General features: G+C 40.0%; 1 protein-coding gene across 2 annotated transcripts in view; it reads right to left on the minus strand.

The window, feature by feature from the left end:
* Positions 1-4,777: 4,777 nt before the first annotated feature.
* The window catches only part of ERMP1 (endoplasmic reticulum metallopeptidase 1), a 35,371-nt gene continuing 26,227 nt past the window's right edge, over positions 4,778-13,921 (minus strand). For both annotated transcript variants that reach the window (XM_087716044.1, XM_014076300.2), the window contains 5 exons: positions 13,555-13,707; positions 9,163-9,365; positions 8,145-8,260; positions 6,891-7,057; positions 4,778-5,497 (listed from right to left, as the gene is read on the minus strand). In XM_087716044.1, the coding sequence (XP_087572170.1) occupies positions 5,333-5,497; positions 6,891-7,057; positions 8,145-8,260; positions 9,163-9,365; positions 13,555-13,707 (804 nt within the window). In that variant the 3' untranslated portion in view covers positions 4,778-5,332. The remainder of the gene's footprint in view (positions 5,498-6,890; positions 7,058-8,144; positions 8,261-9,162; positions 9,366-13,554; positions 13,708-13,921) is intronic.

Consider the following 13,921-nt stretch of genomic DNA (forward strand, 5'->3'; position numbering starts at 1 on the left):
ATTTGGTGGTCCTGTACTGAGGCCACGAAATACTGGAAAAGGATTAAAAAATGGCTAAAAGAGGTTACCAGGGCAAACATGGAATGGAGACCCGAGAACCTTCTACTAAGCATTAAACCAGAAAACATGAGCAGTTCAATATGGCATTTGAGCCTACATATAATTGTGGCCACAAGAATAACTTATGCACAATTTTGGAAATCCACTACCATACCGTCGGAAGATGCTATAATTAAAAAGATTTATGAATGTGCAGAAATGGACAGAATGACGGGTTGGCTTAGGGACAAAGGAGAAACGGAACATTACCTTAGCTGGAACTTATGGTATATGTGGGCGACAAGGAGAACAGCAGGGACTTAAAATGGGGAAAGTTAAAAGTGAACATGAGTATTGTAATAGATCCCTGAACTTTGTAATGAGAAGATGTGGCTTAGAGACCTAACAATGAGGAAGTTGGGCTGTGAATGACTGTCACTGCGGGGGGGGGGGGAAGGGGGGTTGTATGTTTAAAATTGTATTTGTATTTGTATGTTTTACTCTTTAAAAAATGTATAACTAATAAAGATTACTTTAAAAAAAATGGATAACGAATAAGGGGACCATGAATGCAAAATAGAAATGTATAGAAGGGAAAACACTATCTGTAAAGAAACCGATACGGAACTGCTGTATGATATATGATGGAACTTCTTGTTCCTATGTTGTTTTAAGTCATGTGTTTGTTTTTGTTGATGTGCTTATGTGTTTAAAATAAAAATTAAAAAAAAACAAAGGGAGGGAGAAAGGGAGGGAGGGAGAGGGGGGTAGGAAGAAGGGATGGAGGGAGGATGGAGGGAGGGAGGGAAGGGAGAAAGAGGGAAGGGAAAGGAAAGTGAATGAGATATGGATGGATGGATGGATAGATGGAGGGAAGAAGGGAAAGAAAAAGGAGAGGAAAGGAGGACCACAAACCTGGCACTAGACACAGCTTCAGAGGATGCTTTGAAACAGCACAGCAATCCATGGCTGGAAGGGACCCCAGAGGTCATCTAGTTCAACCCCCTGCTCTAGCAGGAGACCTTATACCATCTTGGTTATTTTGGTGCCTCTAACACAGGGGAGATATTACCAGAAATTCCCAGGCATTGTCAACCTCTCCACCCCCCCCAGTAAAAAAAAAACCTAGTGCAAAAACTTCATGCAGTATTAAAAAGAATAGAAAAGGGGACTGCTGTTTATTGTTTAGTGGACTGCTAAATTGGCAAAATGGACAGCTAAATTGGCAATGCCCACCCAGTCACATAACCGCCAAGCCACTCCCGCTCAGTCACATGACTGCCAAGACACACCCACAAAATAAACAACGCCCACAGAATTGGTAGTAAAAAAATTTGAAACCCAACATTGCATCATAGTTAACAACAGTGAATGGGTTAAAATATTTTTGTTAAAATGCAGGAATTTGCAGAAAAAACAATGCATACTATTTGTGGTATCTTAACATTCAAATGGTTGGTGGACTTTTTATATGCATTTGCAAAAGATCGGTTCTACTAACTCCATACATGTGCCATTAAGTGGTACATGTAATGTTATATTACGTTACAACATTACATGTATAATTTCATCTTTGTGTTGTCTTGGTTTTGCTAAACAAAGAAATAAGAACAAAAACCTTAGACTTTGTCTAAAGTTCTGATAATTAAACTTTTGAGTTTCCTAATCAGGAAAGTAAGCTGCTATTGAGCAATGGAGGAAGTAACAGATTTTCAGTAATACAGGTAGTCCTCAAGTTACGAATGTAATGGAGCCTATCCAAGGATATCAAGGATTCGTGGAAATGAATCTTGTACCTTGAACGGAATCATGCTCTCCTTTCACCCACGTATTCGCTAATCAAATGCATGTCTTGTTAAGTGCACATGAGGTATCTTGGGGAAGGGAAGGCCAGAGGTGGTGGTGGTGTAGTGATGGAACAGGTCACCTGCTTCAGACCATCCAAGGCCTCAACTGACCCACAGATACCTTATTCTACCTCGCCTGAGATTCCCCCCCCAAAAAAATTGTTTCACCTCCATCTTGCTACACTGGGTCACTTACCTTATGAAGATTTGTGTCCTATCCAGCCTATTTCTTTGCCTGCTTCCTCCTTTTTTGTCAGTAAAGGTATTGTTGAGGCCTCCAACGATGAAAAAGGGCCATACACAGCCTTCCGGACTTCCTTTCTCACTGGAGATTTGCTTCACAAAGATTCCGGCGATGAATAATCATCAAGTGGATCGCTGGAGAGAAAGGAGGCTCGGAAGGCCATGTGCAGTCCTCCGGACCTCGTTTCTTGTCAGCAAAGCTCTTGAGGATTGCGTCCCTCTAGGCTTTGGGAGCCCTTTTCAAAAAGCCTTTGCCAGTATGAACACATCTTTGGAGGGATGTGCCCTCTCCTCCCAAGCTCAGCTGGTGCCAACAAAAACTTTTTGCAAAGGGCCGCCAAAGCCTACTGGAACGCAAACTCCCTGCAGGCTTCGGCAAGGAAAAGACAAACTGAGGGAAGGACTGAAGCCTTCCATCTGTTTGCGAACACCCAGGCCTCAATTCGCAGAGAATAGAGGCCTAAGGTGCAAGATCACACAAGATCAGTAGCACAAGATCTCACGGTACATTCGATTTCTGTTCTCTGCAAATGCACCGAAAGCCTGAAGCAATAAAGCAGGCAAAGAAAGCGCAACAGAATTTCACAAGGTGAGTTTCCACAAGCGAAGTGCCTGTGAAAACCTGGCCAGGGAGGAGAATAGGTGGAGGGAATGTTGCATAGCCTCTGTGGTTGTTCAGAAGAGCGAACCACTGCTGTGGTCCTGCAATATTCATAATTTTGGGGGCTTGTTCGTAAATGCTTATTGCGTTTGCTAAGGGAATGCTCATAATCCAAGGTTTACCTGTAATAATTTTCCTTCCTTGGTCCTAGATATTGTTTAGTTTCATAAAGTAAAGGAGATATTTGGCCAAAAGGTGGCAGTAGCAAACTTTCTATACTTTTCCCAAGATAACTGTGTGGATGTGCTGGAGAAATTGGAAGGAGTTGAGTGACTTTCAATGGGTGTGCGTTGGATGAATTGTAAGAATAGCTCCTGGGACACCTTGCCCCAAACTGATTGTGTTTGTGTTGTTGCCTTGTGCCAAGAGATTTGACAGGCAGTGGTCAACTCATATGTTAAGCACCCTAATCTAAGTAATATGCTTCAGGGAGAGTGTTGAATCACTCAGAGTACTGAACTCCACTGTTACCTGACTTACCTGAATCCTGATTATAAAACATGAATTCTAAGGGACCAGGTTTTTAGAAAAGTTGTGTGGAGCGACTCCGGAGCCCACTTGCGACGCCAAGTGGAAAACATAGGTGCGCGCACAGACACTGCACAATTACAGCCCCGGAGAGTGGAGACTCTTGGAGGGAATCCAGAGGCAGCGGGGCAGAAGTGTCCTTTGCCCTCAGAGGGAGGAGGGGCCAGTTGGAAGAGGGGTTTTGGTCCTGCTGCCTTTGGGGAGAGAGCTTTACTGTCCCACAGCGAAGATTCCATCCCTCATCCTGGAGCTTTCGTAACAATTGGAACTTGTTCTCACTTGCCCGGACTTGTGCAGAGGCTTCCCTCTCTGGGCCTATAATTGTGCGTGTGTGCACGCTCCTATCCTTTCCATGGCATGTGGCCACAGCTGGAAGACAAGGAACGTGAGGGGGACCACAGAGGCCTCGTCCTTCTGAAGTGGACCTGTCCCGAAGAGAGGAGATGTGGTGGCATCGGCCTTGGGATGTTCTGCGGAGCCCCCCAGGGAAAAACGCCACTGCCAGGTACTTTTAATCATATATTTTGGTCCTATGACTGCAAAATGCTGCAAAAAACCATAAATGCAGGCCAGTTGTTCAGTGTTTCAAATATGAATGGATCACTGAACAAGGTGACCACAGTATATATGTGTGTGTGTGTGTGTGTGTGTGTGTGTGAACGAGAGAGATAGATAGATAGATAGATAGATAGAGAGAGAGAGAGAGGTAGAGAGGGAGGGAGGGAATAAGAGAGAGACTGACAGACACAGAGAGACAGAGACAGAGAGAGAGAGACAGAGGGGAGGCAGGGAGGGACAGATAGACAGAGACACACAGAGTGAGTGATTAAGTGAATGAGTGGGAGATAGACAGACAGACACACACATACATACACAGAGTGACAGAGAGAGAGGAAGGGAGGGGAGAGAGACAGACACAGACACACACAGAGAGTGAGTGAGACACACACACACAGAGTGACAGAGATGGCGGGAGGGAGGAGAGAGAGTCAGAGAGATAGAGAGACAAACAGACAGAGAATGACAGAGAGGGAGGGAGAGACAAAGAGCCACAGAGAGAGAGAGAGAGAGAGAGAGACAGACAGACAGACACACACACACAGAGAGAGACAGAAAGAAAAAGAGAGAGGAGAAAGAAAGAAAGAAAGAAAGAAAGAAAGAGAAAGTGGGAAAGAAAGAAAAAAAGAAAGAGAACTTATGACCACAATGGACCCCAAAATTTTGGTTGCTAAGAGCGTTGTTAAGTGAGTTTCACTAAACTTTCCAAGTTGGCCATGCCCACCTGGTCACATGACTGCCAAGCTACTCCTACAAAACAGGCCACACCTACAGAAGAGGTTCTAAACTTTTTTGAAACCCACAACTGTTTCATAGGCATAAAAGAATCCAGAAAAAAAGAAGGAAAAACAGTAAAACCGGAACACATAAACTTAAGAATTCAGTTAGATTGACCATCAAGTTTGTTGGCATTATAATTAAAAGAGCTTTATTTACATAGTGCATTCAAAATGAGTATCATTATTGCAGCAATTACCATTAACAGCTCCATATTCTTCATGATAGCCTTAACGGTGCTTAATTACAACAATTCTTTAGTCAATGAGAACACATCAAAATATTAAGCACAAGGCAGCACTTGTGTTATTTAAAGGCAGTAAAGTATGTTATTTTGTGCTTGTAGCTCCAGTTCAAAAGCTCCTTTTATTGCAAAAACCCAAGAACAGCTGTTCTAAAGCTATTTTCCAAAAGGCAGTTTCATGTTATAATGTCAGCAGGTGAAGGGACTATTCAAGTGGCAGAAACTGGTGATATTTTTTTTGCAATAAAGAAACAAAAGACCTCCTTCCCCAAAGAGGTCTTATCAATACTGCCATTGAAATATACTTTAGGCTAAATTATTCCTCATAGTTTTTCTTTCGGTCAGGAATGCCATCTTTCCCGAGTCACTCAAGCTTCCTATGGACAAAAGTGCCATCCAACAATTGAGAGACAATTGACCTTTGTAATTTCTAGATTAAAAGATAAACTGGTCATAGGTAGAAGTCCAACTTAAGGGACAAATCCAGCTGGGAAATCTTTCCAATAAAGCATGTAACGGAGATGACTTTTGATCTTCTCCAAAAAAAAAATGGTTAGCTATGGCAAGGGTGACCATTCCTTTCGTGGATTTGTCCGAACCCTAAAAAGAGAAAAAAGCAAATAAGCTCATGTCTGATTATTTGAATCCTATTCTCATTCAGCACTGTGTAATGGTAGAATTCGAAGCTTGCAAAGAAGGAACCAAAGAGTATCATCAACTGAAGAAACCAAAGTTTTAAAGAATTCCAAGATGCTCACTGAAACTGGTGTTAAAATGGCTGTTTTCAAAACAAAATGTTATTTAAGCCTGAAGCAGAATGCAGAAGTAGTATACCTAGCAAATAAAATGGAAGAAACTAAATTCCTAAACCTATATTAATTACATTTTATGGGGTTAGGGTTAAGGTTAATTTATGGGTCAGAAGGATGTAGAATATGTTTAGTCCCCATTCAAAAACCTGAGGAAGTGAACCTTAATTCAAACATATAGAGCAGTACATCAAGATAATTATGTTGTTTTTCTTTTGCCAATACCATTCTACATCAAAATATAATTCAGATTCTATATCAGGTAAAGGTTCCCCGCACACATATGTACTAGTCTTTCCCGACTCTAGGGGGTGGTGCTCATTTCCGTTTCAAAGCCGAAGAGCCAGTGCTGTCCAAAGATGTCTCCATGGTCATGTGGCCGACATGACTAAACACCGAAGGCACACAGAATGCGGTTACCTTCCCACCAAAGGTGATTCCTATTTTTCTACTTGGATTTTTACATGCTTTCGAACTGCTAGGTTGGCAGAAGTTGGGACAAATAACGGGAGCTCACTCTGTTACATGGTGCTAGGGATTCAAACCACCAAACTGTCGACCTTTCTGATCGACAAGCTCAGCGTCTTAGTCACTGAGCCACCGTGACTCTATATATCTAGATAGAAAAAATGATCATATTTTATAGACATAAAGGCAGTTTGAAATTTTGCTGTTAGATAAGCACACCTTTCAAGAACTTCTCTCCAGTACTAGACAAATTATAATTTGCTTCTCTGGTTTACTGCAACCAATGGTAATATATGAATAGTACAGTATACGCTACCGCTTTTGCATCTACTAATATAACCATGTCAGTAAGACAATGACAGATAATTTATACAATCTTAAGTGAACATCTGGAAACACCATGTGAGTTCAGCAAGTTTCAACTAAGCAAATACAGGAGTACAGGATTAATTTCTATCTGCTGGCGCTACAGTTGCAGGAATCTAATATTCAAGGGCATATTTGATTTAATGTATTCCTGAAATGAAAGATAAACACTTGTCATGTGAAGGACACATAAAGAAAAGGCATATCCAAATTAATAGCACTAGAAAGCAATTGTGTGTTAAGTTCAAAAGATGAAGATGAATTAATAAACTGTATCCAAAGGGCAACCCATTTAAGTAAAGAAAGGAGAGTTCTAAGAAATTAATGGGATGCTGAAAGAAGAAACTCACCTTCAGCTCGATCCAAAAGTGCCAGGGGTTGGCATGGAGCCCACGTGAATAATACACAAAATAGTCTCCATTCAAGCTATTAACAAGGGGAGTTCCATTTCCAAGAGACCAAGTGGACAGTGTTGAGCCTTGATGTGGTCGAAGATATAATGCCATGTGGCTTGAACCTAAAGCAGATGATAAACAAAAATCTCTACATGAATTCAGAAGAAAGGACAGTGGAGCTGCCATATATTTTCAATCTAAAGCAAATTATACACCACTTGCTTGGGTTTTCGTAATATCCTGGAAAGGATATTTTCCTAATCTCTGGATTAATTTATGACCTATGCTTTTAAAAACATCTAGGAAAATTTTAATACAACCTAATAAAAGAAGCTGGCATTCCTCTTATAACATAATTTACAGAATACAGAATAACACAGCTAGAAGGGACCTTGGAGGTGTTCTAGTCCACACACACCCTTCGAGCATGAGACCCTATACCTGTGATGGTGAAGATATGGCACGAGTGCCAGAGGTGGCATGCAGAGCCTTCTCTGTAGGCGTGTGCGCCATCGCCAGCTGGTCTTTGCCGAAGCACTGAAAAACAGCCCCCCAAACGGCCAAAAACCAGGCATGTGTGCACCGGCCATCTGGTCTTCGGGTTTCCGGTGCTCTGGCACGCATGAAGACCAGCTGCGTGCCGGAAAGTCAAAGATCAGCTGGCCAGCACACACATGTGCACCGGCCAACTGGTGTTTGGGTTTCCAGCATGCATGCACATGCGTTCCGGTTTGGGCACTCAGTGCCAAAAAGGTTCATCATCACTGCCCTATACCATTCTGGACAAATGACTGTACAATCTTAAAAACCTCCAGTGGCAGAGCACCCGTAACTTCCGGAGGCAAACTGTTCCAAGGACTAATTGTTTTCACTGTCAGGAAATTTCTCCTTAATTCTAGGTCTCTCTTTGATAGGTTTCCACCTATCAAATATTATTTCATGTCCTGTCCTTAAATGCTTTGCTTATCATAGTCAAAAATATGTTCAGGTACAGCTTGTAAAATGCATGTTGTATTTGTGATATGCTGTATTCACGCTGATGGGCTATCTCTGGCAACTTTGACTGAAGGTTCCTGATTTAATATTACATCATATTTGGGTAAATAATTAGATGAATTAAATAATTTGCCATAGCTAACTAGTTATCATGATCAAATAATTCCGTATAAGAATCCTCTCAAGGCAAGGAAGAATGAGATATTCACCTACCTATTACTTCAAAGGTTAGCTTTGTAGAATCCCATTGTGTTTGCTCTTTAGAAAGAAGCTGAAAGCGAATAGGGTTTTGGGGAGTAATTGCTGGTGCAGGAAGATACCATGTTTTCCTGTTAAAAAAGGGATTTTTATAAAAGTTATCAATGTAATTAACTGTAAAAGTCCTTTAAAATATTTCAAATTACTGTTAATTCTGTTCCATAAAGTATAATATGGCTAAGTATATTAAAACCTAAAATGCTACTGAAAATGCAAAATGTGACAGCCTTACATGCAAAAGAAATCAAAATGATTAGCCTTTTTCATCTTAACATAAAAATAAAAGGATAAATCTGTCAAAGTAGTGTTTGTCAGAATATTTTTATTTTTAAAAAGCCCACCCTTGTTTATCAGTTCCCCAGGAAATAACGATAAAAGGCTCAAAGTTTTGCTCAAAGCTGAAAACTTTCGCAAAGCGGAATGACAAGAGACGTGAATAACTCTGATGGTATTACTGACAGATGCGGCCAAGCTTATTCAGAAAACATTAACACTTTTTAAACATAAATAGAAAAGGGTGCTTCATGGTATACCCAGAACATTCTTTTTTTTCTTCTTTTGTGCTTTCATGTCAATGTTGATTCCTGTGACTGCTTTGTTTCTTGGCCCAATTTCATGCTGAAGATCCCTTTTGCCTTTCAAGATTAAAGGGATTAAAACAGAAAACGCTTCCTGTCCTCTGCAGGAAGTTTTAGGAAACCCCGTCAGTCCAGCAAATGATACAGGAAGAAAGAAAAATGTCACTTCTTCTCCCACTTTTCAAACCCTAAACTGCATTTTCAGACTCTTTCCAGTCTGACTGCGGCTTTGATATGGGCATTGCCCTGTTTTGTAATTGGTTTCCTTCTGGTAGGATTCGCTTAAAATGCAACAGATTTACTGATTCACTTGAAGATACTCTTTTTCAAAAATATTACATCAATGGCTATTTCTGTTAAAACTAAGTAGTTCATTAAGTGTGATCACAACCAACCGAAAAAAGTAATTCACGGGTAGAATCCAAGGAAATCCACAGAGAGGGGATCCTTCCTCACATGTGGCTGCAATAGAGTCGTTGAGCTCAGGCAGGTGGGGTGTAATGAGCGATATCCCACTGTAGTCCATCCCATTCATCCATATTCCAGAATCACTTTTTTCCAAGTGACCATCTAGGCTATGAAATCTTCTGTTTAAATGCTGGAAAAATGACAAGACAAGAAGTTGCTAAGACTTTGCCACCAGTCTGTGAGGCAGATACAAAATAACTCACTGGGGCAAAGGATGTCCTTTCTTTACAAACGCCTAGGTCAGTGTTTTTCAACCTTTTTTGTGCAAAGGCACACTTTTTTCATGAAAAAAATCACGAGGCACATCACCATTAGAAAATGTTAAAAAAAATTAACTCTGTGCCTATATTGACTATATATAAGGTGTTTTTCCCACGGCACACCTTACACTATGTCACGGCACACTAGTGTGCCGCGGCACAGTGGTTGAAAAACACTGGCCTAAGTGACTTCTCAAATATGCAATATGAGAGTTAAATCTGACTGTGCTTGTTGCAGTAGACATTTTTCTTTCTATATTTTTGGAAACCCACAAAGCTGATTGCATGATAGTCAACAGCAGGGGTGTAAAACTTGATTTCACTGAGGGTTGCATCAGGGTTTTGTTTGACCTCAGTGAGCCAGAGTGGGCGTGGCCAGCTCAACATCACTTCTGTTGGGGGCACCTGTAATGGCCCGAGCACTCTGCCAGCAAAAACGGGCTCCTGAGCTCAGTTTTCACTGGCAGTGCATTGCAGGAGGCTGTGGCAGCTCAAGAGCTCGTTTTCGCTGGCAATAGCACCACAGGCTGGTCCTTTGCTGTTCCAGAGCAGCCCCACGGGCCAGATCTAAGTACCCTGCAGGCTAGATCCGGTTCCTGGGCCTTGAGTTTAACATTGCTGGTCAACAGCATACTAATCATGACGTTGTGAGTCATAAAAAAAGAATAATGATCACAGCTTGGACTGAAGAAGCTGATAATATTACGAAAGCAAGGAAAGGTCAGAGAGGAAGTTACTGAGTGAGCAAGTAGGGTGATTATCAGTTTAACCAAGTTATAAGCAGTAATAGCACACTCTGGATACCAGCATGCCCACTCAAAGTTCAAATATAATTTTTCAGAAATGGCTGCTGCTCAGAATTGCCTTAAATCACAAGATGAGTGACAAATAAATATGATAACCTGGTTAGGTTATGTGACAAACCATAATAATAAAAATTATCCACTGTGATTTACCTGCCACAATGAAGCCAGCTGACATGGCAAATCAAGCAAGTGACATAAATCACTACAAAAATTTGATCCCTTTTCACAGTAATAACAATTTTCATAGAATAATATATTTGTCAATCTGCTATCCTCAGTTCCTAAAATAGTGCTTAACATATTTGATATTACATTCTGCAATATTACACACACACATACACACACCGTACAGAATGGTAAAATGCTCATTTATCATTTAGTTAGGAATATGCCTTTTCAAACCAAGAAGTTGCTACTGAAACTAGTTTGTAAATTTAAATTACCTGTATTTTTGGGAGTATAAGATGGACTGGAGTATAAGGCGCACCATGGTTTTGAAGAGGCAGATTAAAAAAAAAGTTTTTGCACTCTGCAAACCACCCCAAAAAGGCCCGTTTTTTGTGAAACTGGGCCCATTTTTCCCCCCAAAAAAGGACATGAATAGCCCTTAGGAAGCTTGTAGAATGTTCCTGGGGAATGGGGGGAAACGAGCAAAAAAGGCCATTTTTTTGCAAAAACGGGCCCATTTTTTTTTTGTCAAAAAAGGGCATTAGGAAGCTTATAGAGTGCTCTGGGGGCTGGGAGGGGGAAATTGAGCCAAAAAAACAGGCTGTTGTTTGCTCACTTTTGCCCTCCCCAGCCCCCAGGAGCTTTCTGAAAGCCTCCTTCAAGCTATGCATGGCCATTTTGGTGAAGGGGGCAGGGTTTCAGGAGGCAAAAAATGCTGTATTCAGTGTATAAAACGCACCCAGATTTTCAGGCTTTTTTTTTTTTGAGGGAAAAAGGTGCGTCTTATACTCCAAAAAATAAGGTACTTTAAAGTCAACAAAAATTAATTCAAATGTACATAAGATTTAAAGGCCAAATTAGGAAGTTAATAACTTGAACTACATGATTGATATTCCTAAATTAAATTATTTGTTTGTTTTAAATGTCTACACAGGGTTGTAGCTTTATATGTATTGTTATGTGAATCGCTTTACAAGACTTTGCTTTAAAGGGACTTAACATACAGTATGTACATACTGCATTAGAAGGCACGCCTGTTAGGAAACCACACTTTTATTTATTTAACAGATCTGAGTTGACAGGCTCTTTTATTGCTGTTTTATTCCACCCATTTTAACACATAGTACTTTGGTTGTATTGAACATCTAACCAGCCAGCAAATGTGGGGAAATGCCTAATATTTCTGTAGGTTGATTTAAGTAATTGTTTTGATCTGTAGGACACCTCCATTTCCATTTCTTCTTAATCAAATAAAATCATTTACAGGTACTAGTACAGATAAGACACACTTACACCCGTTTGCTTAACAATTACTGTTGGCCTCCAAAAAAGTTACACTATAAATTTGAATTTATTACCACTGCCCCACTCCTATGGTCACATGTTCATAATTTGGGTGCTTGGCAATTAGGTTGCACTTACAATTGGTCACAATATCGTGTGATCACATGATCACATTGTGTGACCTTTTTTTGCCAGTTTCCGGCAAAAACTGACATTGGTTAAGCTGGATTTGCATTTATAATCATGCGATTTATCTTTCAACCATCATAAAATGGTTGTAAAATTGGGTCCAGTCACTTGACCACAATGAAAATTCCAGTTCCAATAGCGGTGGCAACTCCAGGACTAGCTGTAGTTTGCTACCATGTGCAAGTTTTATACGTTTCAAAAACAAATGTTGCAACAGTCAAGAGTTACCTTGATATTTTGCCAGTAAAAGGATGGTATGATAAACATATGCATGGTAAAAGTTATTGTACAACAGAATATGAGTTTGTTTCAATGTTCACATCTTTATAAGGACAGAATCTTTCTGCATATAAAATGAAATGAAATCTTCTATCTAGCTCAGGGGTAGTCAACTTTTTTATACCTACCGCCCACTTTTGTATTTCTGGTAGTATTAAAATTTTCTAACCACCCACCAGTTCCACAGTAATGGTGATTTATAAAGGAGGGAAGTAACTTTACTTTATAAAATTTATAAAGCAGAGTTACAGCAAACCCCTACCGCCCACCATGAAAGCTGGAATGTCCACTAGTGGGTGGTAGGGACCAGGTTGACTACCACTGATCTAGCGGATAGTATAATATTGAGCCATTACAACATAACTCCTGGCTGAAATGTATTATTAACCTGAGTAGGTATTTCAAAGGCCGCTTTGAAGTGTGCGTTGCTATATCCCAGTTCTATACTTTTGAGAGGTTACGATATTCTGTTTTCTTTCATTTGCTTAAGCACTGCCTCACTTGATCATGTCCCAATAGTATGAAGGTCTTCTTGCAAAATCCAGTTTCATATAAGTACTTGTCAATTTAGAGTTTTCAGCAAGAATCGTATTTATCAATTAATGTTAACTGCATCAGACATGAAGTTGGAAATGAACTATTAGTGAGTACATGAACATACAAGCAATGTCCTCATTTCAGTTTTGTAAGTTTTGCCTCCAAACCTCAGGGCAACCTTAGCCACATATTTCGCCATTTGGATTAGTTTTCTTGGGCATTTTGACTACATCTTTCCAAGCCCTGGATTTAATGGGATAATGTGTTGGTTTCAAAAGGTTTGATGACAGCTGTTACAGATGCACCTCTGGAGGTGAAGAACAAGAATTTCTACTGAATTCCTCTGGGCCACTTCCATTTCACATAAGGGGCAGATTGTAAATTGATAACTACAGCTGTGTAAGAAATAGAACTCTCACAAAAATCAGTCAGAGATCTGACTAGAGATTTGTGATTATAAGACATTTGGATTGTCTTTTCCTATTTTATATAGGAACCAAGTTGCCAAGACACCCTCTTATATTAAACCATGAAATAATTGGGCAGTATCAGTGAAGATTTCTTTCTGATTCTTCTTTCCCAGTTCCAGGAATGACACGATCCAAAGGCTGAGGTAAAATGGCATATTGAAGAGTGCAAGATAAGCACATCTGAGATTGAGGTTGATGAAAATAAAGTACACATATTAATTTCAAATCACTGGATTTAAGGCAAAGTACTCCTCCTTTCAAAGGAGAGTCTTAAAAAAGCAAAAACAAATCATACATTTCCTTGCAAATTCAGAAACACTTTTTACCTGAAGAAGCATTCGCTTAGGCCTCGGGTTTGCCAAATCCGAACTGAAAGGGAAGAAGATTCCACTGGAAACAAGGATAAATGTGACTATAAAAATAGTTGTCAAAGATATTAAGGTCAACTTTGTGCTTCTGGACAGATAAATAAAGCTGAGCTAGAAAAAAATGGGAAATAAAAGAAAGCAATTACTTTTACTGAATTACTGTATTTCTAGAAAATAAGTGTGTCAAGCAAACTTAAATGTTAAATGTGTTGAAACAAACCATTTTATTTCTTTAAAACATATCTTTCCACATACAATTTAATTTTAATTTTTTAAGTTTGTGGCGAATCAGAGATCATGTTGAAAGCTAGTGACTTCCCTAAAT

The sequence above is a fragment of the Thamnophis sirtalis genome, unplaced genomic scaffold (assembly GCF_051295495.1).
Source record: "Thamnophis sirtalis isolate CommonGarterSnake01/CBP01778 unplaced genomic scaffold, rThaSir2_p1.2 scaffold_5, whole genome shotgun sequence".
In the NCBI taxonomy this organism is placed as follows: domain Eukaryota; kingdom Metazoa; phylum Chordata; class Lepidosauria; order Squamata; family Natricidae; genus Thamnophis; species Thamnophis sirtalis.